This window comes from Hypomesus transpacificus, chromosome 26 (genome assembly GCF_021917145.1).
Source record: "Hypomesus transpacificus isolate Combined female chromosome 26, fHypTra1, whole genome shotgun sequence".
Classification (NCBI taxonomy): domain Eukaryota; kingdom Metazoa; phylum Chordata; class Actinopteri; order Osmeriformes; family Osmeridae; genus Hypomesus; species Hypomesus transpacificus.
The window spans coordinates 700,800-725,362 of record NC_061085.1 but is presented as its reverse complement, the minus strand read 5'-3'; the positions used below and the strand labels follow the sequence as shown (position 1 = coordinate 725,362).

General features: G+C 42.6%; 1 protein-coding gene across 5 annotated transcripts in view; it reads left to right on the top strand.

Moving 5' to 3' along the window:
* The window catches only part of opa1 (OPA1 mitochondrial dynamin like GTPase), a 134,210-nt gene that overhangs the window by 14,101 nt on the left and 95,546 nt on the right, over positions 1-24,563 (top strand). For all 5 annotated transcript variants that reach the window (XM_047049950.1, XM_047049948.1, XM_047049949.1 and 2 more), the window contains exon 2: positions 23,087-23,411. In XM_047049950.1, the coding sequence (XP_046905906.1) occupies positions 23,087-23,411 (325 nt within the window). The remainder of the gene's footprint in view (positions 1-23,086; positions 23,412-24,563) is intronic.

The window sequence follows — 24,563 nt, the reverse complement described above, 5'->3', positions numbered from 1 at the left end:
GATGCAAGATAGGGACTTCCACACTTAACAGTTGTTTGAGCTAAATTCAAAATAAACAGACGTTTTTCAATTGGTAAAACCTTGTCTAGTGATGCCATCACTCCGGCCATGCTCCCATCCATCCTCGCTGACGCGTATCGTTACGGTAGGGGCCCCCCGGCCCCGCTATCGGTGGCCCACCTGAGAAAACTTTTTGGAAAAGACGGGCTATGGACCCAACCAACTCTATTTGGGAGGGGAGAACTCCCTCACATGGTACAACCCATGCAGAGGCTGAGGTGTCAGAATTTGGTGCGTGTGTAGCCTACTTTAAGAGAAGATACGACTAACGTGACAACAAACAACTGTAGCTACAACTGTATCTGCTTTTCTGCCTGACTTTTCAAAGTGATTACCTTGTTCTTGCGAAATTAAGTCCCTTTTGGAAATTCCTGGTCAATGTTAGCATGGAGTGAGCTGAAGTGGCGCTGAACATTTGAAGCCTTGAAATGTGCTAACGACGCCTGGCATAAGGGGGAATGGCCATTACGTTCAACAAAAAATATAAACTCTCACAATCTGTTAAAAACGTCTTGTGTTCATCTTCATATTTGCGTTATGCTGAGCATTTTTTTTCCTGCTGTTTTCAGAGCGAACTTGACACCAATTGTTTACTCAACAACAAGGTTTTCCCTCCCTCCAAGCTCAGCTTGGAGTTTTATGTTGGTCCACACCAAACACGTTTCGCGTGTCTATTTTAGATACAAAGTGAATTTATACAGACGCGATCATGGGAAAATTCACGTCAGACGTGCATTTGCTTGGGATGAAAATATTGAACTCAACATGAACATTGAACACACATACATAAAAAAAAAACACAAACACAAAATTCGATATGAATGTAAGAGCCGCACGACACCAGGCAAAGAGCCGCATGCGGCTCGGGAGCCGCGGGTTGGCCAGGCCTGACTTAGATTGTTTTAGTCGAGCTGCCATATGGCAGTGTGAGATCTGCTTCCCGCTTGTGTCATCATTGCTGAATTAACGAAATGTTCAACATATATTATTTAAGACTAATAAACCAACTCTAAAAATATATAATTTAAAAGAAAAGGTGTTACTGTTTTCCCTTTGTTAATCTGCGCTTTGTTTTGGTTTGGTACTTTGCACAAGCACAATTGGCTGCAGAACTACAAGCTCTGCCATAGCCTACTTTGTCGGTGTTATTAGTCAAAATGGCAAAGACATCTGTGGTATGGCGGAATTTCATTAAAGTACACTTACATTTACAAAGTACCGGGTGACTTGAAAAACGTTGAATGCAAACTCTGCAACGGTTTATTTTTCATAGTTCAACGTCGAAAATGATGTAGCCTACCACCTGAAAAACATTAGTTGGTCTAGCCCTGCTTCACTCATGCTAACGCGCTGGGTTGAAAAAGGAATATGCCTATTATAAGAATCACATCCAAATCGAATGACATTATCTTCTCCGGCCAAGACAAAATCTTTCTCTGTTGCAACGTTCCCCACTCAGCTTCTACGTAAGTTCGCATGCTGCAAGTTTTCAGGTAGTGATAAGCGCGCTCTTATGATTTGCATGTTAAACAAACAATATTTTTAATTTGAAGTACATTGTAAGAGATACAAAATACCATTGACATTTGGTTACAACAGGACTGGTGACACGAGTCTTATTATTAGTAGGCTATTAGTGGCTGAATCTACAATGTCCAGCAGCCATTGAGTCAGATCACGAAAATATTTGTTTTTTAAATTTTTTTTAAGCGTTTCAAAGTTCGATTAGTTGATTCATGATGACATTTTAGTCGAGTTTTGGTCGACCAAAGAAAATTTTAGTCATGGACAACCCTAATGTTTTATGTAGTTAGATTGTCCGAGGAGAATGAGTGGAGTTGGTGAAGCGTCCTGGTGAGTTGCAGTCATTCGCCATAGTTCTAATACTAATCTGAGGCTAGTCTCCATAGATATCTATATTATGTCTATGGATATCTATGCCTAGTCTCTTCCACATCTCCCCAACGTGACGTCATCACCAAATTGCGCTAATATGCTAATGCTAACACCAAAAACGACACAAACTGGTCTTTAACACCATTTAGAGACACCATTTGGATTAGTGATATACATATCTTGAGTGCTTCATGTACCCATTTATCAACAGTGATGTTTAACCTGCAATATGGCCTTTAAATCACGCTCAGAAATGTGTCATTTGTATATTAAAATCACAAAACAATTGAGCCGGGGGCACGCCCCCCCCCCCACCCTCCGCGACACTGTCACCTTTTTTACTCTGAGGAGTTTGCAGGTCTGCTTATAACAACGGCACATCACGTAATTAAGATGGACCAGCCGTTCGCCTTGTTCCCCCGGGCTATTGTTAAAGTTTGCCAATCTAGGGTGGAGAAGAATACAAGGTTAAATGCCAGACCAAGTTCTTTGTAGTTTATTAATAAGAAATGATGCAATCAACAATTAATACAACACACCAGGATGTTCTCAGTGTAGTACAGTAAACCAAATTCTGTTTACCTGTCCTCGGGAGACAGGTCTTGTACCCCCCAAGAGAGGCAGGTGTTTGTTAGGTGATTGGTCAAAAGAGCAAGGGGAAGGGATGTGGTTATCCAATTAGGTGTCCAGGGTGTTCGTGGTGGCATGGGGTGGGCAATTCAAGGATCTGATGTTCAGATAGGGGGGGGGGGGCAGACAAGACCCAAAGGTCTGATGCAATAAAAGGGGGGCGGTTCTCCAAGGTAGGGAGTAGGGATGGGCATAATTAATCGAAGATCGATTATCGATCATTAAGAATTTAGTCGATGACATTATTTGTTTATCGATAAAACTAATGCGTGTTCTGTTGCGTAGTGTGAGTCTTGAAGGAATGCAATGGATTTCGCTATGTGGCAGCAATTAACCATTTTACCAAATGAAGCCAATGTTTGGAAAAAAACGCCACAGGCCTAAAGTTTCCATGTATTTCAAAAGTAAACATGAAGAGGTCACGGCGAAGTGTAGCGTGAGACCATTTTGACTTAAAAATGTCTTTGTTCACTGCCAACACTTCAAAGCTGAGTATAAATACAACTCCTCCACGACTCAAATGATGTACCACTTGAAGAACGTACATCCGACCCTGGTCAGTGGTGGTGCATCCTGCTCTCGGTGTTAGCACGGAGGAGCTGCGATGCACAACGAGCAGAGAAAATTACCCAACGGATAAAGTCCATCGAGATGGATATGCTACCCTTAAGTATTGTTGAGGGCGAAGGTTTTTATGAAGCTTTGTTAATTAGCCGGAAAAAAACGAGGGTCAGTTGTGTTTGAGCACAGGCTTCTAGCTGTCGGCTCCGTTTCTTGGAGTTACAGAAATTGTTGTTTTTCTTGTAATAGCTACAGATCTCAATGCGGAAACACGCTGTGTTTTTTTCTATTTTCACTGCATTTTAATATAGCCTATAAATAGTGAATTTTAATATAACAATTTTAATGATTAATCGAAAATCTATCGTTGATTCTCCCGACGGTCGATTAAGACAATTTAGTCAAATGCCCATCCCCAGTAGGGAGTAGGTCATCCCAAGGTCCTGAAGATGTCTGGGGTGATGGGGGCAGGGTCTCCAGGGCTGATGATGTATGGGGTGGTGGGCAGGGTCTCCAAGGGAAAAGGGGGCATCCAGAGAGAAGGGGGGCAGGGTCTCCAGGGGGAAAGGGCCATTCAGAGAGAAGGGGGGTATGGTTGGGTATGGGGAGCGTTAATTTTTATTGATATTGATACCATTTTCGAGAGTGCTTAACGATTCAAATCTTTATCGATATCACTATCGATACATTCGATCATTTATATAACAATAACTTGTGTACAGATGTAAAATAGAACAAGGGGAATGTGTTGCTCTCAGGAGGCTGGCTAAAAGGAGCACATATTGGGACAATGAATCCTGGCTCTGGCTAAATCTACATATGTCCACTGCAGATGTACTATCCACAATCTGGATGAGTAACTAATTGACTGTGATTGGTCGGTTGACGAAGTTACATTGATGATCGACTTTATTGAAAAGTTGAACACGTTTAAACAAAAGGCACCTGATATAGCTACATTACTAGCTAACCAAACCTTCCTTATCTTATCCCTATTTTCTTCTTTTCACTGTTTTTGTCTAACGGGCTGCTTAACGGGCAGCCCACAGAGCCATACTCCCGGTGACCGGTATGTTTTGAATGATCAGCAGTGGGGGAGGGGGGGGCTAGTCTTTACTCACACACCGGTCCGGTTTGCGCATGTATCTAATTTTAAGGGCCTATGCGAGTGAAATAGTTGCACTGTACAGTCCAGGGTTCCAGACTTTTTCCCTTGGTTGCACTGGTGCGCCCAACTTTTTTATTTAGGTGCACCTAGGGCTGGACGGTATGACGGTATATACCGTGCGACGGTAGAAATGTGTCTAAATGTGGAGTATATTTTGTCTAAGCGGACCACATTCATGCCGATGCTAATTAATAATATATTTGAGGACCCATTCTGCAGGTAGCCAATTCGATTTGTTGTTCAAGTTATGTCTCGTGCTGTAAAATTATTGTTGTAAAATTCTTTACATTCTTGATCTAGGATGACTAGTGAAGGCTAACTACTTACTAACTGAGAGCAGTGTTTCCCAAAGATTAGAAATCTAATTGTGGCCGGGAGGGGTGGGGGTTGTGAGACCGGGGGGGGGGGGGGGGGGGGGGGGGGTCGTAATAATTCCTTCGTTAATAATTTGTTGCACAGTTAATTTGTAAATAATTTGTTACATTAAATATTAATCCAAAATGATTCACACCTTCACAAAATTAACAACAACTAACATATCATTTCTGCATTATGCATGTAGCAACGCTAGTGCTAAACAACTATTTAACTGGTCGGCTCCATGACGCCGGGTAAGTAGCTAGCTCTTGAGACTTCTCACCAAAAGAACGAAGGGGAAACTTCGAGTACTGTAAGTCGCTCTGGATAAGAGCGTCTGCTAAATGACTAAATGTAAATGTGAGTAAGGTACCTAGCGAAAAGTAGCCTCAACTTTCCTCGACTTTTAGCTACGTTACGAATGCTGAAGGCTCGCTGATATAGCCGTCGGTCTTACTAGAACGGCATATATGTGCATTGTTGCTAACGTGTATTGACGTTGTGACTGTGTGCATATGTGAGAAAAACGCATGAGTGACAGAGAGACGGAGGGAGAGCAGGGGAAAGGAAATGCAGCTGAACAAATACGCTGCGTGTTTTAACCTAAATAGCGATAAAAAAAAAATGTTTTACGAAACGCAATATGTGGCGGCCGGTGTGATTCTGTGGCGCACCGCCACAAATTAGTCTATGTGTGGGAAACACTGGAGAGTGAAGTCATGCCGGGAAATATCAAACTGAGGCTTTAATGTATCGACCGAGCTTTAACGAGGTTGATACGCCGAAACCCAAGTTATATGGATAAATAATAATAATGGGTAAAACTCCGACTGATCGCTTTCGCTCATTTTGAAATTGTCGGAGGGCATTACGGATCCGCATTGAGCTGTGAGTAGGTCACCACGCGGATGGCATGACTGCGGATCAGCCATCGGAACGCTCGTACTCGTAACTTTTTTGAGTCTTTTGTTTTTACCTCAAGTGTTGTCTCATGTAAGGCAGTTGTTTTTGTTTGTAATAAATAATCAAGTGCGATGATGAAGTACGGTATGGTTATTTTGTACCATTTCTTATTTGAATTTACAAAACAATTACTATACCGTGATATATACCATAACCGTGATATAAAATTACTCATACTGTGATAGAATATTTTGGCCATATCGCCCACCCCTAGGTGCACCCAAATTTTTCCTTGCGTTACCACAATTTCAAGGTCACCTTTTTATCGCGCTCCATATACATTCATATACATTATGTAAATGACCTTAAACAAAAATAAGGTGTAGGTAAATATTGGTTTTATATGAACACAATTAAACTGTATATAAAAATATAAATATTTTAAGTGCTTCACTGAGCTGCCAAACTAAAACATTGCAAGCAAAATAAAACTTTTCAAAATAGAAAGTGCTACTGTTTAGAAAGTGCTTCCCTGAACTGAGACCTAACATTTCATGGCTCAAAGTCTTATAGCGGGTCCCCCCTTTGCTGTCGCATGCCCTTCAGATGGCCAACACCTGTAATTTGGCTTTCTTGCCCTTTGGCCTTGGCTAAACCAGCTTGCCACACTCTCTAGCATTAAAATCATAGCTCCATGGGTTAGCTCCATGGCCCAGCTCCGTAACTCGGGTGGGCAATTAATTTTGACAAGGTGCCACATGAGAAACCTGAAATGTGTTGGAGGGCCACATCAACAATAACTTGAACTTAATTCTGCTTACTATTCATTTTCCCCCATTGTAAAAAGCAGTATAGTATATATTTTGATTAGCTGCTACTGGTTATCAGAAGACTAAGGATATTCTGTAAATATTGTACATGTTAGTCAACTAGGAAAAGACTATCAAAGTAACAGTAGAGGGGCAATTCCATGCAAAGGTCACCCTTACCATAGAAAAAAAGTTGTGCCCACACAAATATAACTGTTGTTAAAATGTTCACTTATGTCTATATTTTGTTGCATGTAACCACTCTGATCTAAATGTATAGACAATTGCACTCTTTTAAATAATATGCAAGTTGTGCACTCATGCAAAAAAAACTTTTGTCAAATGGCCGTTTTGTACCATTTCAAGAACGGGGTAAATTGACTCCAGTTTTCAATAAAATCTTACCATTTAGCATTTTTCCTGATTGACAAGGGAATGATAGAGCATTGTGTATGCTCAGCTTCAGTTAAAAGCACAACTCCTTAAATGCATTAAGCCTCTTCAGGGTTTTTCCTACATAGATAAAATGTTGGCGTGCGCCAAAGCCGTTTTCCCAAGCGCCAATGACAAATCCAGAGCGCCAAAGGCAAAAAAACCTGTGTTCATCACGCGTGCAATGCATGTTAGCGAATATGTTCTCAATAGTATGTTTCAAGTAGGCTACAGCCGAACCCTCGTTCTGTTTTGATCAATAATAATCAAGTTGATAAGCGTGTGTTCTTGTATGATCAATACGCAACTGTGAGGTACGCGAATGGACAGAGCGGCCACTAAACTGTCGTTCCGCTGCGAGGGCCAGCCCGACGTGCACGAATAGTACACCTGTAGCCTACAAATGCTAATTACATTTCCACTCAAAATGCTGACAAAAGTTTGATTTACGATTTCAAACGCAGCCTTCATTGGTATTCTTAACCTGGAATGATAACATATAGTGCAGTGTTTCCTCTATGGCTATATTTCTGCCGTCACGGTATTAGAAATCAGGCTGTACAAAAGTTAAGTCCGTATATCAGCAGTGAGTGCATGTCGGAGAATAGCACGGACACGCGCTTCACACCGCAGTTGAGATTGCGCGTGTGCGTCCTTGAGAACGTATAACTTATGTTGTCAGTTCTTAAGATCGTTATTGTATAAGTCTATAGTTCTTGCAAATTTAAATCAAGTTAACTGGTGATTTTCGTTGTTTGTATTCTTCCCCTAGCTCTAGCTAAATTGTACATGTCTGTTGATTTGATAGCGATTGCTGCCCTTTCTCAGGTTTGTATTTTAGGTGCATTATTATGCTGAAGTAGTTTTAATTAATAAAAAGTGGGTATATTGTTAATATTTGCTACAGAATGCTTAGCCTATCAAGATCAAATGAAGCAGGCAGTGTACATGCTTTAGAGTGGCCTACCTTAATCGATAGGCTAGGCTACTGACCATTTACAATAAGTTGTTACGTCAATTATTAATTAGCAGCATTTATGCAATTTAAAACATACTTTATAACTTTATTGCTTTAGGGGAAATAGGACGAAAATGTGTGTGTGTGTGTGTGTGTGTGTGGGGGGGGGGGGGTGTAAAACACTTGGGAATAAATACATTAATTAGAAGAAAAAAAATTATGGAGCACCGAAGACCCATTTTGACCCAGGAAAAACCCTGCTCTTGTTTATGAGTCAGTGAGTTCCATGGCCAAGTCACGTCCGTAAAGTTTTGTAGAATAAGTTTATGCCTATCAAACAGGGCCGATGCTACAACATCCAAAGTTTCTGTGCAAATCTTATTTATACCAATGGTTAGTTTAATAAAAAAATCTTGCCCCTTTGTTACTTTTAAAAACTTTAATGATGTGTTATGGACGTGACGTTACGGACGCTACACAATGTAAATCTTCACAATACACTGCTCACAACACAATGGAAATGTTCTCAAATGAAACAGCAAAGCTAACAATCGTGTTTTCGGCTGTTATAACCACTTTCACCGACGTGTTTCAGTGAAAAACATTCCAGTCACAGGGCTCCAGACTGCAGTGTTTCCCACACATAGACTAATTTGTGGCGGTGCGCCACAGAATCAACACCGGCCGCCACACATTGCGTTTCGTAAAACATTTTTTTTATCGCTATTTAGGTAAAAACACGCAGCGTATTCGTTCAGCTGCATTTCCTTTCCCTGCTCTCCCTCCGTCTCTTTCACGCACGCGTCTTTCTCACATACACACACAGTCACTACGTCAGCACACGTTAGCAACAATGCATACGCCGTTCTAGTGAGACCGACAGCTACATCAGAGAGCCTTCAGCATTAGTGCCGTAGCTAAAGGTCTAGGAAAGTTGAGGCTACTTTTCGCTAGGTACCGACGGACACGTCTTAATCGAAGGTTCCCCTTCGTTCTTTTGGTGAGAAGTTTCAAGAGCTAGCTACTTACCCGGCGTCATGGAGCCGACCAGTTAAATAGTTATTTAGCACCCTGTATGCAGCGTCACTACCTGCATATGCAGAAATTATTTGTTTGTTGTTGTTGATTTAGTGAATTATTTCGACCCCCCCCCCCGCCACATATAGTTTTCTAATCTGTGGGAAACACTGGACTGCGACCAAATAGTCGCATTTTGCGACCATTTTTTGAGACAGTGCGAGGATTTTTTACAAGCACTCGCGCATGTGCGACCTAAAAATTTGGAATTTATTCGGTGTGCACAACGTCAGCACACGTTCGCAACGACGCATAGATAAGTTCTCGTAAGACAGGGATATCAGTGAGCTCTCAGCATTACTACCGTAGCTAAAACTCTAGGAAAGTTGAGGCTATTTTTCGCTAGGTACCAATAAACCTAGCTAAAAGTCTTGGAAAGGCTATTTTTTGTTAGGTTCCTCGAACATGTCTTAATCTGCCAGACAAGTGGGGTTCCCTTGGTTCTTTTGGTCAGTTTCACGAGCCCTTCTTACCTTGCGTCATGGAGCCGAGCAACTAAATACTAATTTAGCACTAGCGTTGCTACTGTATCCCTGCCTCTGTTTGCGCTGTTATACTCGGCATGTATCGTGTCGTGGTGTCGGAGGACTGATCGAAAAGCGCATCATACATTTAAGTCATTTAGCTAAAACTTGCATGTACAGTACGTAATGTCACAATAAATAATGTATTTAAACTGTAGCTTATGTGGTGCGTCGCTGTACATCAGTTGTAAAAATGGCAGTAAAAAACGGCCCCATCTGCAACTGACGCAGGCACACCCCACAATTTCCCCAGAAATTGTACCAGGGGCGATTCTAGGATCAGACATTTAGAGACCCCAATGAGAATGTGACATGAATACAGTGCTTTGCAAAAGTTCTAAACCCCCTTGCTAATATAAATCCCTAATTTCACTGGATAACAATTAATACTTTTGTGTATTATTATGCAAAATATTGAATTAATGAAAAAACTAAGGATGTCCCTTTCTTCATGAACTACCAGCATGATGTTTACAATTGCTACTGAATTGTACCCTCTCTATTTACATTAATAAATGCATTGCAGGTCAATATAAGGTGTGCCCCTAAATGTTCTGCTTGCGCTCCAAAAATTTTCAGTCAGGGGCTACTGTGCTCCTAGTATAAAAAGTTAGTCTGGAGCCCTGAGTCATGATTATAGTCGGAATCATGGGTAACATGATATAGCCTAAACATCTTCAACGATCGACATCTTCTCCAGTGATACTGAAATTTCGAGTAGCCTAATTGTCTTGCCGTAACTGTTTTTGCCATAACCTCGATCCCGGCTCCATGTTTGTAATATTTACTTCCTACTTGAGAGGCAACTCGAAAATGCTTGAGGGACTCGATTGGTTTAGGCATTTAAGGCGGCGCTCTGTAATTTTCTCGCGCTACCTCGGATCAAGCTGAGGTAGAGTTGACAGCTTCGATCAAAGATGTCTTAAAGGGGTCATTGACTGTGTTTTGGGGGTATTTCACACAGTTTATTTGTAACTCAATGTTTTTAATTTCAGTGCTTAATTAATATTTTAATGTTGTAAATCACTATTCATGTAGGGGTTTTGTGTAATTTGCAAAAGACTGGTCCAGACGCGTCACATCCATGACGTTCAAACGTCATATCCAAAATGCTGGTTTCCAAAAAAAGACAAATATTTAAAAAATATTTTTTTTTGTGTTCATTACTCAAAATCATTTGGAAGATTGTGTGAGAGTATAGCCCCAAAGCATTGCAGTGTGAATTCTTTGACGGAACTCACACTCATGGTTGGATCATATCGTGGTCTAAACTATTCAGAGACAGAGATAGGGCCGTACAATGCCCAGGTCTGCCATAACTGATATTCTGGTGCTCAGGTCGTAATTTCAATCACACAGCACGTAGCAGTGTAGGCCTACAGGAATATCTGAAGCAAAGATCCGCCCTATTTCTGTCTCTGAATAGTTTAGACCACGATATGATCCAACCATGAGTGTGAGTTCCGTCAAAGAAGAAACAAACGCTTAGTTCCTGGAGAGGCAGCGGATGCGAGGAGGTTAGGTGTACCGGTGCGACCTAGGAACATTTCTAGTTGCACCCGTACACATTTTGGTCGCATATGAGACCAAATTGGTCGCACTCTAGAGCCCTGCAGTCCCCCCAGGATTTCGCAGGCCTTTTTTGTGATAGTTGCGGGCTAAAATTGCTGATTTCGCGGGAGATATACCGAAAAGTTGCAATGAAAGATGCAGTGTTTTTTAGGTGTTTTTTGCTATGAAACTGCGGGAGCAAGTGAAAGTTGTGATAAAAAGCCGCAAATTTCCCTCTTTGTAATTTTAATTGAGTTATTTGTTGAAAAATAAGTAACTAATAAACAAACATTCATTAAAAAATAAAACCACTGAGAAATGGTCCCCTAAATAACCTTACCAACATGCCAAACAAAAGACAACCAGGACTACAAAAATGTAGCAAAATACACAACATGAAACAGATACCTATGGATCAACAAAATTCAAGTCTACAAAAAAGTCCAACTCGAACTCAATACGGAAGTAAGGCGGAAGGGAGAGAGTGAGAGGACACTTCTCGCTCAGTATTCGTTCGTGCAATTGGCTGTCAACGGTTGATGCTGCTGATTGGCGGCTCACTGGCATGTCCCACCTCCTGCCAGTTAAAGATTTAACCAGTGTTGGGAAAGTTCACTTTCTGCATGAACTGGTTCAGTTCATAGTTCAAGGTTTTGAACGTTAAGTTCACAGCTCCAAAAAATTTACTAGTTCAGTTATTTTTTTTCAATATGTTGCGATCTATAATTTTTCTAAATTATTTCCACAGCCCATACAGAACCACAGACGGCAATTATTTTATTAGTTTAACGCTGAAACTGTCAGATTTCATATTCATATCCAATTTTTAATCCTTATCCAACCAGGATTGAATTCGCATTGCACACGCAGCGATTGACTGGTTGGGCAATCCTGGATACAGGACTGTTAACGGTGTGGTTTTCACCTGGAAGTCTCTAGAAATCTGGCACCTTATTGAACGAAATTTAAAAGTGAAAGAGTTCACAGACACCAGAATGAACGCGTTCACAGTATCGTTCATCAGGCAGTAATACATTTACATTACATTTATTCATTTAGCAGACGCTTTTATCCAAAGCGACTTCCAAGAGGGAGCTTTACAAAGTGCAGAGGTCACTGATAATAACAACAAGATAGCCCCAAAGCATTGCAGGTAGCCAAAAACAGAAGTACACATTGTGAACAACCAAAAATAAGTGCTAAAGGGAAGAAACCATAAGAGCATGTAGTTAAGCAACTGTCAATACACAACATGAATCTCTAAGTGCAAGTGTACCTGTAGGAAAGCAATAAAAATAGGATTAAATATAATACAACAGTTTAAATCAGCTACCACTAACCAACAAGAGCAACAGTCTAAGCAAGAGTCATTGTGATCCTTGAGGAAACTAGCGTTGGGTTCAACAAACCATTCCTAAGGACCGTTGTACTCCCGGAACAAGTGCGTCTTGAGCCTTCTCTTGAAGGTGGAGAGACAGTCTGTGTCTCTGATGGAGGTGGGGAGGTGATTCCACCACTGGGGGGCCAGGCAGGAGAAGAGCTTGTGTTGGGACCGGGCGGTCTTGAGCGGTGGGACCACCAGGCGGTTGTCTGAAGAGGACCATAGGTGGCGGGTGGGGGTGTAAGGCTGCAGGAGAGACTTGATGTAGTCGGGTGCAGTCCCGTTCACTGCTCGGAAGGTCAGTGCCAGGGTCTTGAATCTGATGCGGGCCGTTATGGGTAGCCAGTGGAGGGAGATGAGGAGCGGGGTAACGTGGGAGCGTCTGGGTAGATTGTAGACCAGGCGGGCCGCTGCGTTCTGAATCCTCTGAAGAGGGCGGGTTGCGCATGCTGGGAGACCGGCGAGCAGCGAGTCGCAGTAGTCCAACTTGGAGAGGACCATTGCTTGGACAAGCAGCTGGGTGGAGTGCTCAGACAGGTATTTCCTGATCTTCCGGATGTTGTAGAGGGTGAATCTACACGACTGGGAGACCGCAGCAATGTGGGCCGTGAGGGAGAGCTCGTCATCCATGGTAACCCCAAGGTTCCTGGCAGAGGATGAGGGGGTCACCGTCGCAGATCCCAGGGTGATTGAGAGGTCGTGGGAGATGGAGGGTTTGGCCGGGATGATGAGAAGTTCCGTTTTGGCAAGGTTCAGCTGGAGGTGGTGCTCGGTCATCCATGCGGAGATGTCTGCGAGGCAGGCCTCAATCCTAGCTGAGATCCCCGGATCGGTCGGGGGGAACGACAGGTACAGCTGCGTGTCGTCAGCGTAGCAGTGGTAGGAGAAGCCATGGGAGGTGATGATTGGTCCAAGTGAGGTGGTGTACAGAGAGAAGAGGAGGGGTCCAAAGGCGGAGCCCTGTGGGACACCAGTGGAGAGCTGGCGAGGGTCTGACACTTTGCCTCCCCAGGAGACCTGGTATGATCTTCCCGACAGGTAGGATGAGATCCACTGGAGTGCAGTGCCAGTGATCCCCATCTCAGAGAGTCTGGAGAGCAGGATCTGGTGGTTAACCGTATCAAACGCTGCAGAAAGGTCCAGCAGAATGATGACGGATGACCTTGAAGCCGCTCTGGCAGACTGGAGGGCAGTGGTGACTGAAAGGAGGGCAGTCTCTGTGGAGTGGCCGGTCTTGAAGCCCGATTGGTTGGGGTCAAGCAGGTTGTTCTGAGAAAGAAAGTTAGACAGTTGGTTAGATACAGCACGTTCAATTGTTTTAGAGAAGAAGGGTAACTGTGATACCGGTCTGTAGTTCTGGAGGACGGAAGGGTTAAGGGAGGGTTTTTTGAGTAGAGGGGTAACTCTGGCCTGTTTGAAGGCAGAGGGGAAGGTGCCAGAGGTAAGAGAGGAGTTTAGAACATGGAGCAGAAAAGTTATGATAGATGGGGAGATGGTTTGAAAGAGAGGGGAGGGGACAGGATCAAGGGGACAGGAGGTGGGGCGATGAGAGAGAATGAGGTCAGAGAGCTCTGCCTCGGACAGGGGAGAGAAAGAGTTTAGACATTTAATTGGGTCAGTCATGGAGGGTGAGAGGGTAGGAAAGGTGGGTTTAGGGAACCGACTGCTAATGTCTGCGACTTTTTTCTCAAAGAAGGAGGAGAAGTCGTCTGCTGTCAGGGTGGAGGGAGGGGGTGGGGGAGGTGGGTTAAGAAGGGTGGAGAAGGTAGAGAAAAGTTTGTGGGGGTTTGAAGCAGAGTTAATTTTGTTAAGAAAGTAGAGGGTTTTAGCACCAGTTATGTGAGAAGAGTAGGATTTAAGGAGGGAGTGATACTTATCAAGGTCCAGACCGTCTTTGTACTTGCGCCATCTCCTCTCAGTTGCTCGAAGGGTGGACCGTTCTTCATGAAAAACATCCGTAAGCCACGGGCAGGAGGGAGAAGATCGTGCAGGCTTTGTTGACAGGGGACAGAGAGAGTCAAGTGATGCAGTTAAAGTGGTTAACAAGGTGTCGGTGGCAGTGTTAGTGGGGTGGGACGAGAATTCGTCAATGGGAGGGAGGGAGGATGTTAAAAGAGAGGAGAAATGGGAGGGGGATAGGGAGCGGAGGTTGCGCCGGAAAGTTACGAGGGGAGGTTGGAGGGAGAGAGACAGAGAATTTGATAAAGTAGTGATCTGAAATGTGCATCGGGGTTACAGAGGTTAAGTCAGTGATACAGTTACGTGTCAGGACGAGGTCTAGCTGTTTGCCTGCCTTGTGGGTCGCCGGTGTGCTCAGCAGCGTCAGGTCGAAGGAGGTCAGGAGAGACAAGAAGTCGACAGCCTGCGTTCCTTGGAGGTGGATGTTGAAGTCCCCGAGGACTATCAGGGGGGTTCCATCATCCGGGAGGACGCTGAGGAGCATGTCCAGCTCCTCCACAAAGTCGGCTAGTGGTCCTGGTGGGCGATAAAGAACAATTAAGCATGCTTTGATAGGATCAGTTAGCATCACATAATGGTGTTCAAACGATTTGGCAGTAACAGAGAGTGGTGTGGATGTGTATTTAATATGTGGGGAAAGAAGTAAACCTGTCCCACCCCCCGCCCGGTTGAGTGGGGTGAGTGAGTGAAGGAGTGGTTGACGGAGAGAGCAGCTGGAGTTGCAGTGTTCTCTGGGCGGGTCTCTGTCAGCGCAAGGGCATGAAGAGAAGCATGGGATGCAAACGCCGGGATGAAGTCTGCCTTGTTCACAGCAGACTGGCAGTTCCAGAGCCCTAAAGAAAGAGAGAGGGCAGGTGGGGAAGATCTGGATAGGTAGTGAAGGTTAGAAGTTGACCGAATATACTTTGTGACATGTCTACGGGTAGTGTAATGAACAGGAATGCTAAAGAAACACATGCTAGCTATGAATACGTTCAAGGTAGAATATAATTTAATTATGAATATGAATAGGTTGATACTTATCAGAAGAGGTGATCCGGCCCCGTCGGCCTTCCTCGGTGGACTCCGCAGGTAGACTCCTTTGTCTTTGTTCGACTGAGTCTTCGTGCGATGAGGCTGGCAGACGAGGCTGCCTCTGTAGTGCTAACCGCCTTAAATATGCTAATGCACAGATACAACGCCCCCAATTACCGTCAAACAAAAGAATACCCTGAGTACCCTGAAAACGAAAATGACTCACTGGCTAGCTCCTCCTTGACCAGTTTGAATTGGTTATCTAACTGCTGATCCTTCCGCTCTGCCCAAGAGACGAACTTTTAGCTAAAATACAGTTGTAATACAGTAATACAGTACGTTCAGTTCACGTTCACCAAAATTATGAACGAGTTCATGAACTTAAGTTCAATGAGCGCGTTCAGGCGCAACACTGGATTTAACCCCTACTGGAGAGAGTTGTGGGAGACGACGATAATTGGTCAAAGTTGCAGGAAAATTGCGGTGATTGGTTAAAATTGCAACGTTGCGCTGAATTTGCGGGGAATCGTATTCGCGTGAATTGGTGCGATCGCAACATCACAAAAAAACAAAAAGAGCCCTGAATTGGCTTATTATTGTCAACGATTAAAATGTTGCCAAGCCTGTAACCACTAGTTTTGTACGTTCAACCATCCTAGCAAGCAACAAAATGAGAAATGAAGCATAGTAGAGCGTCCGGCAAATTACATTCTTTGTTTAGTTTAAAGGCGGTTGGCAGGCAATTCAATAGAATTTAGTAATTTTATTAGACAATCGATGTATGTTTGTGCACCAGGGATTTGATTTAAATCGGGCTGCAACAACAAATCGATTAAATTGGTTATTGAAAGCGTTGGCATCAAATTTCATTATCGATTCGTTGTGTCGCGTGATTATTACGCCACTCAATATGTCGCGGAGATGTTTGAGTATTAAAAAGTTTAGCTGAGCGCGGACCGCAGCGGAGGTAGAGGAAAGGCCATCCGAGAGACGTTGTTGAGTAACGTTGTTCTGAAACATGTCGGAGGCAGAGAAATCGGTACGACCCAAGTCATCCAAGGTGTGGGAGCATTTCACACTAAATACATCGAAACAGTGTGTTAATTGACCGAGGTGAAGTTGGTTTCATATCCGACATTCGTCTCACATTCGGAAGACGCTTCTTTGCAGCATCGCGTTAGGGGCCGGGTGAAAACGACCCATACCATTTTGAAAAACAGACTTGTATAATATTTTTTGGAATATAAAACCTCAAATAGACACCAGTAGTGAGTAGTAGAGTAGAGTATCTTAACAATGTCTGGTATACTTCCACAGCCTTTACTTTTTCAATTAAGTTTCAAATAAAATGGTAGAAAATCACTAATCTTATAGACATATTAACGAGACTTATATCTTAAGTCTCGCTAATCTTAAAGGGGCGATTGACTGGGTTTTTGGGGTATTTCACACTGTTCCTTTAGGTCTCCAAATAGGGTATGTAACATTGGTTGGGTTGAAAATGGCCCGGGTGCTGTTCTATGCCCCCTGAGAGATCCTCTGAAATGTTCCCGGGTAAAAACACTAGCTTTTCTCCTTTTATGGCGTGCTCATTAATATTTAGATGAGCTGCGCGCTGATTGGTTGGTTTTCAACGAGTGAAGCTGGGGAGCAAGAACGCAACACGGCCAACAGCAGCACTCAATGAAACACCGAAGGTGGAGACTTGAAATAAAAACGTGCAAATAAATCTATTGTGTCTACACAACACTGTTTTCAACAGATTGACTACATAACATTTGAAATGATAACATTACTTGTTTCCACTTCTGTTGTTGAAGCAAACTGGATTGACTTAGGCGGGTAGAACGTTAAGCTACAGCTTAGCAACCAAACCATATTGTGATTAATCTTGGCTTCAGTTAGCTACCTCTAGATATCTTGCTGAAAAATAACCTGACAAAGATCTGGACAAACATGCATCGTGAATTGTACATTTACATAACACGGGTTATTTATTTGAATGAAATACAGTTAGGAACATGAAACAACGTTAGCCCCATTGCCAATAAACTAGGCTAAATTATCACACATTCTACCTATACTCTTGCGTTAGCAAGCTAAACTAGTTTACATGCTTACAGTCTAGGTGTTACTAGCAATGCTAACGTATCCTGTATCTAGCACCTGCCTTTCTCCAGTTCTTTCAAATAGATTATCTTCACAGGCGTTAGCAATAAGCCAGACTGCTGTTCAATTTCTGTTTTTTTTCTGGAAGCTTCCCTTCTAATGCCGACTACAGCTAGTCTAGCTAGAGTCATTTGATGTGTGTAGAAACGTATTTAGCATTCTACCTATGCTTTATACAGGACATGTTAGCATTGCTAATAACTGTTAGCACAACATCATACTGTCCTTACAGCTTGCGGTTGCAATGAGCATACGGTCGGAACAGCACCTCTTTCCAGGTTCAGCTTCCTAGCAAATCCTGCTTGAAATTGTCCAAGGTTGTCAAAACTGTCTTGGGTGAAATGTTCAGAGCAAATTAATGATTGAGTGTCGAACTTCGCCGGGATCTTCTCATAGACAAACAGCAGCCATGCCTGTCGAATGTTTGGGTCTTTGCGAATACTGAGTGATAGCCTTCCCTGTACAGCCTGGAACACAGCATTTAGGACCGTGGTCCATTTTTTATATCCTTGTTATAATTCAAAACGTTCTTCTTTGTAATTCCTTATAAGTAGCCTACACAGAGCAGCGCGCAGCTAAACTAGTATCGGAGATAGATGCTACCTTGGGCTGGTCTGGATGTAGATTTTGGGGCGTGACAAAGATACAGACCAGAGCCAAAAAGGTCGGTCCCCAGTCCTACGTCACTCGGGTGGCTTTGTTGAAAAGCTAGCGTTTTACAGCCAAATCCGTCGGAGGATGGAAAGCAACGGATTTATGGAGCTAGAAAGCTGACAAAAGTATCTGAATTTGAATATGAAAGATCTGAAATATTTGTGTGTCGAATTTCATAAAACTGAAATATCTTGCTGTTGAATAAATAATATCTGAATTATTTGTATGCCAAATTTAATAAAACTGAATTATTTTGATCCAAAAATAAAAAATTCTAAAATTCAGATTGCAGGAATTCAGATTCTTGAAATTCAGATTGCGGAAATTCAAATTCAGATTGCGGAAATTCAGATTTTGTCTGAACTAGGCCAAAGGTGAAACAGCTTGCTTTCACAGGGAAAAGTAGACCATTTAATAAATAGTTTTCGATGGACTCGAACGGGATGTGGATGGTTGGTCGTCCCCGTCCCATTTGAGGCTCCACAGCATCCAGCCGTTCCAGGACTGAAGAGAGGTTTACTATGGCAACCTCATTAATGTGTACGTCTGTGACGGCAGAGTATGCAGCCAAGCTCTCTGTGACTTGTTCTACTCGGTCACGGGCATCAGACTCAGATATATTATCCGTTTCTACCAGCTCAGTGTCTGCACAATTTGAGGGAGCGCCATGATCTGTGATGCGTCCTCTAAAGACCCGGCAATTCAATCAATTTCCCGGCACATTTGCCATGTAATGCAATGCGTATGTGCACACCGCCCCCTACCGAACAAGATGGGTAGCTCGGTCAGCAGGGAGCTGAAGAAGAGCGGCTACTGCGCCGCTCAGAATGCATTTTCGTTTTCGAATTATGGGCAGTTCTTTGCGGGCAGAACATGAAAATGAAAATGCAATGTCCGCTCTGTTTTTTTTTTTGATTATGGCATAACATGTGCAGTCTTGAGGAAGAAAATGCAAATGCAAATAGGATGATTGATTACTAATTTTATTTATGTGTCAAATAATGCAGCCACATTCTTAAAATGAAAATGCATTTCTGGAAATGCATTTGAATTTGAATTGTGGTCACGATTTTGCAGCCACGTTCTGAAAATGAAAATGCATTTCTGGTAATGCATTTGAATTTGAATTGTGGTCATGATTTTGCAGCCACGTTCTTGAAAATGAAAATGCATTTTTGGTAATGCATTTGAATTTGAATTGTGGTCACGATTTTGCAGCCACGTTCTTAAAATGAAAATGCATTTCTGGAAATGCATTTTAATTTTCAAATTTTACATTTCAAATTGAATTTTGGTATCTATTTGCTGGGGCATATTTTGAAAATTAAATTTCAAATGTCTTTTTCGTTTTCATTTTAATTAAGTGAAAGAATGAGCAGTCTTAAGGAAGAAAATTAAAATGCAAATAGGATGATTGATTACTAATTTCATTTATGAGTCAAATAATGCAGCCACATTCTTAAAATGAAAATGCATTTCTGGAAATGCATTTTCATTTGAATTTTGGTCACGATTTGCTTCCATAGAAAACACCTAAACTGTAGGCATGTCAACTAGTTTAGCTTGGTGTAACAGGTGTAACTAGTACTGTTCAGTTCAGGATTGTATGCCGCACAAGACGCGGAATATGAGGTGCTGCGAGATGATGTCATTAGAAATATCACATTACCTGCAATTGTGCTGCGCGGCAGTCGTGTCTATACGTTTGTTGTGGTATACCAGTAGTCATGGCATGTTTCTTATTTGACAGCTTTGTAACTGTATTTCCATGCTACAGGCATTAAAGTATTTTCCTAGCAATGCTTTATTTGGTAGTGGTTGTCACATTGACTGTAAGCTGTTTTAGGAAAAGTGATAGTACTAGAACATGTATGTTTGTAACTAACTAGACAGACTCTTTTTTTTACTTGGTAATAGCTGTATTTCCAGTGGTTTTCATGTTATGTTGCAGTCATGTTGACTAAGTCTTCGAGGAAAAGTACTACCATATATTTGTAACCGGACAGCCTCTTTTTAAACATTTTGTAACAATGATTATGTATTTCCAAACTACAAGTGTTGAAATTTTTCCTAGCAATGGTATATTTGCTGCCCATTTCTATTCCTGATTGCAAGTGACAGTAAAAGATGCGCACTTACACTGGTAGGAACACATTTTGATAGCATATGGACACAGTTTGCGTGCTGATTTGGCAATTTTCTGATTTGGGGGGTACTTTTATTAGATTTTGAGGATTTTTTGGGGGGGTACTTTTATTTGGGTGATAAAAGTACTTCCTCCCTCACTTGCTCTCTGTGCTCTCGGGTGCTGCACTTGACAAAGCACATCTCACGAACACCACGTAACACGCAATATTTGTGTAATTAAATTATTACTTGATACAACGGTAATTAGAAATATCCTAACTTGTCATACGCCTCCTCTTGCTGCCTCTGAGCACTCGTTGATATTGCAGAGCCACTGTTTTATGATAAGCTCACCACAAATCTTTCATTGCATGATTTTTCACACTTTCTGAGGTACAATCTTACCTGTTATCACAATGGCATTGCAAGCTACTGTAGATGCTGGTCAGCTACAGTAGCTTGCAATCGCATTTATCCAACACAAGCACTCATCATTACTAGGGCTGTCCCCGACTTTTTTTTGTTTAAATGCACAAACATTTTCGCTATCTGACTCAATGGCTGCTGGACATTGCAGATTCAGCCGCAAATAGCCTACTAGTAATAAGACTTGTATCACCAGTCCTGTTGTAACCAAATGTCGATGGTATTTTGTATCTCTTACGATGTACTACCAATTAAATATATTGTTTGTTTAACATGCAAATCATCAGAGCGCACTTATCACTGCCTGAAAACTTGCAGCATGCGAACTTACTTAGAAGCTGAGTGGGGAACGGTGCAACAGAGAAGGATATTGTCTTGGCCGGAGAAGATAATGTCATTCGATTTGGATTTTATTCTTTAATAGGCATATTCATTTTTTAACCCAGCACGTTGGCATGAGCGAAGTAGGGCTATAGGCCAACTTATATTTTACAGGTGGTAGGCTACATCATATTCGACGTCGAACTATGAAAAATAAACTATTGTTGTCAGTTTGCATTCAAAGTTTTTCAAGTCACCCGGTACTTTGTCAATGTAAATGTACTTTAATGAAATGCTGCCAAACCACAGATTCCTTTGCCATTTTTACTAATAACACCAACGAGGCTCAACGTGTACTCGCAAACCAGATATTGTGCGTGGAGCATGAAGGCAATCTCACTCAAGAACTCCCCAAATACAGACAATTCATCAAATGCCCTACCAGTGAAGAGAACACTTTGTATCACTGCTACTCTACTATCAGTAAAGCATACCATGCGGTTCCCCGAGCAGTACTGGGTCACTCGGACCACGCCGTGGTCCACCTGATTCCTGCATACAGGCAGAAGCTTAAGCGCTGTAAGCCTGCTGTGAGGACATCGAAACAGTGGACCAGTGAGGCTATGGAGGAACTGCGGGCGTGCTTGGACTGTACTGACTGGGACATGTTCATGACTGCTACCAATAGTCTGGATGAGCTCACGGAGGCTGTGACATCATACATCAGCTTCTGTGAGGACTGCTGTATACCAACATGCACCAGGGTGAGCTACAACAACGACAAACCCTGGTTTACAGCTAAACTCAGAAGGCTGAGGCTGGACAAAAAGGCAGCAGCTCGACTAAAAAAATCTTAGTCGACCAAGAGCATATCAACCAGAAAATCGACTAGTCGACTGAGTGGGGACAGCCCTAATCATTACACAAGGTTCTAGAGTGCGACCAATTTGGTTGCACATGCAACCAAAATGTGTAAGGGTGCGACTAAACATTTTCCTTGGTCGCACTAATGCACCCAACGTCCTCGCATCCGCTGCCTCTCCACAAACAAAGCGTTTGTTCTCCTTTGACAAAACTCACACTCATGGTTGGATCATATCGTTGTCTAAAACAATCAGAGACAGAGGCGGGTCTTTGCCTCTGAGGTCTAGATATTCCTGTAGGCCTCGCTCTGTGATTGAAATTACAACCTGAGCACCAGAGAATCAGTTACGGCAATCAGCATCAGCAAAATAAACGGAAGAAAAAACAAGACGACGAACAATGAAAAGAAATAGACCCATAGTTTTTTCTTTAAGAAAAGTAGGCAGGCCTGTTCCCCCCACACTCTCCCCGATCAATGCTCCGACAACAGCTCAGAGATGGAGCTACTTCAGCCATTCAAATTCTCAAATTAAAAAAGGAAAAAAATATATATACATTTCGGAAAAACATATACATTTCGGAAAAACTGGTAGACCATTTTACCTGGTTAAGGTTTAATAAGAAAGAGAACGTAATGCACTGGATATTTTGTATGTGGCCAGAGCATGGCAGGGAACGGTGCATTTGTAAGCGCATCAACAACGTTTCGAATCGAAATGCTGAAAAAGCACAATATAAAAACAAATACACACTTCATGCCGCGATAAGTGTGTGACTAAAGTGGCCCCTCTCCCGGCTGCATTTCAGCTGCTATCAGGTCCTCAAAACAATCAGAGATTATACTAAAATGTAACGTTGCATATAACATTGCAAAAGAAGAGGTGCTATTCACAACATTTAAGAAAATTATTCTGATGAAGAAAAATGGATTAGATGGGAACACAACGTACAGCTATGACGTTGCATTTGCCCAATTTATATAGGTAATAGCCCAATACATTTTTATTTTGCTTAAAATGTTGTAGTTTGGCAGCTCAGTGGAGCACTTTAAACATTTTATAAATGTTTTTTATAAAATATTTTGAGCGTGTGGCAAGCTTTTGAAACTTAGTTGTCTAATTCAGTTTTGGATAAACAATTTATTCAAAAGTTTCACTTCTGATTAGCTTATGTGTTACATAAGATCAATTGAATACTTTTCAACTCTTCATGACAAAAGCCTTTCCAAAATGTGTTTTCTTGCAGCTTGGCATGCAGGTCCCTGATCTCCACTAACATGGGGGTGAGGTTCAGAGTGCCGTTGCAGAAGCTGCACCCACTGTCTCGTGCCATCCACCAACGGTACTCCACTAATGCTAACCCCCAGCGGCCTCCACATTGCACAGCGGCACGCCACTTCACCTCCATGTCCCGGTTACCCATGCGCCCTCCCAAACCTCCCCCTGGCACTGGTGGCAGCCGCTATCAGCAGCACCGTAACTTTTGGATAGCCCGTCTGGCGGCTCGACTGCTTAAGATCAGATACATCCTGCTGGGTTCAGCGGTTGGAGGAGGGTACACCGCTAAAAAGGTAAGATGCATTTCAGCATGTTAGCCTATTCTGTTTGTAGCACCTATAATTGTTAATGTTTGCTAAGGTCCATTGACTAGATTCGAAGGGAGCAGTAATAAGATTGCAGGGTTTTTCCTGCATAGAGAACATTTTGCGCGCGCCAAAGCTGTTTTCCCGAGCGCCAGTGACAAATCCCGAGCGCCAAAGGCAAAAAAAAGTCAGCGTGCAATGCGTGTCAGCGAATATGTTCTCAACAGAGTATGTTTCAAGGGCAATTCCATGCAAAGGTCTAGCCTTACGTTGTCATACTCATAATTCTAGTCAGAATATGAGTCTGAGAACTCTCCGTTGGGCTTTGACTACGAGGCGTGTTTCAAACGAGCCTGGAAAACAAATGCCTCTTCGCTCAATTGGATAGATCTACAACCAATCAGAGCAACAGAGTATGTGACGTATGTTAAGCGCCGCATAGTTGTTGTCAACAGAACTAAACTGAGAGGCAGCTAAATCTTTACTGACTAAACTGCAAGCAGACTTGAAGTATGCTTGAAGAATGAATACAAACGATTTTTGCCGGTGTTGTAAAATTTATTTAAGGGTAGGTAGCGAAACAATAAAGGGCAATGCATATACGAACAAGTTCTCCGTTTAGGATTACAACTCCACAAAAGAAAAGGAGAAACCACAATGGCCACTTGGTTTTCATTGTGTCCCATCTTCTTCGCAACCATCGGTGCCAGCTGATAAATTAAACTTTTACCGATTCCCGTAGGAAGGACGGCAAAAACATATTTTCCATCGACAAATGCCTTGATTGCGTCTCTCTGTTCCTCTTTCAAAATTAATGCGCTGTCGATGTCTTCTAAAACAGACTCGATGGCAGAATCATAACATCCCATATCTCCAGCGGTAGCCATGTTTGTTCAAAACAAATTCAACTTAAGCTCTTGTGTCGTGGGTGATTACGTTACTGTTGATCATCTGTCCATCATCGTATAAAGCCCGCCCTGGCAACCAATCTATTGGTTCGCCCAGATTCTGTTTTTCTGTAGTTGGTCCCCAATACGAGACCCTCCAGGCCCAACTTCCCAACCAAATTTTTTTGGGGGCGTGGAGAAGTTGGGCTGGCAGCCAGGCTAGCAAAGGTCACCCTTACCATGGAAAAAAAAG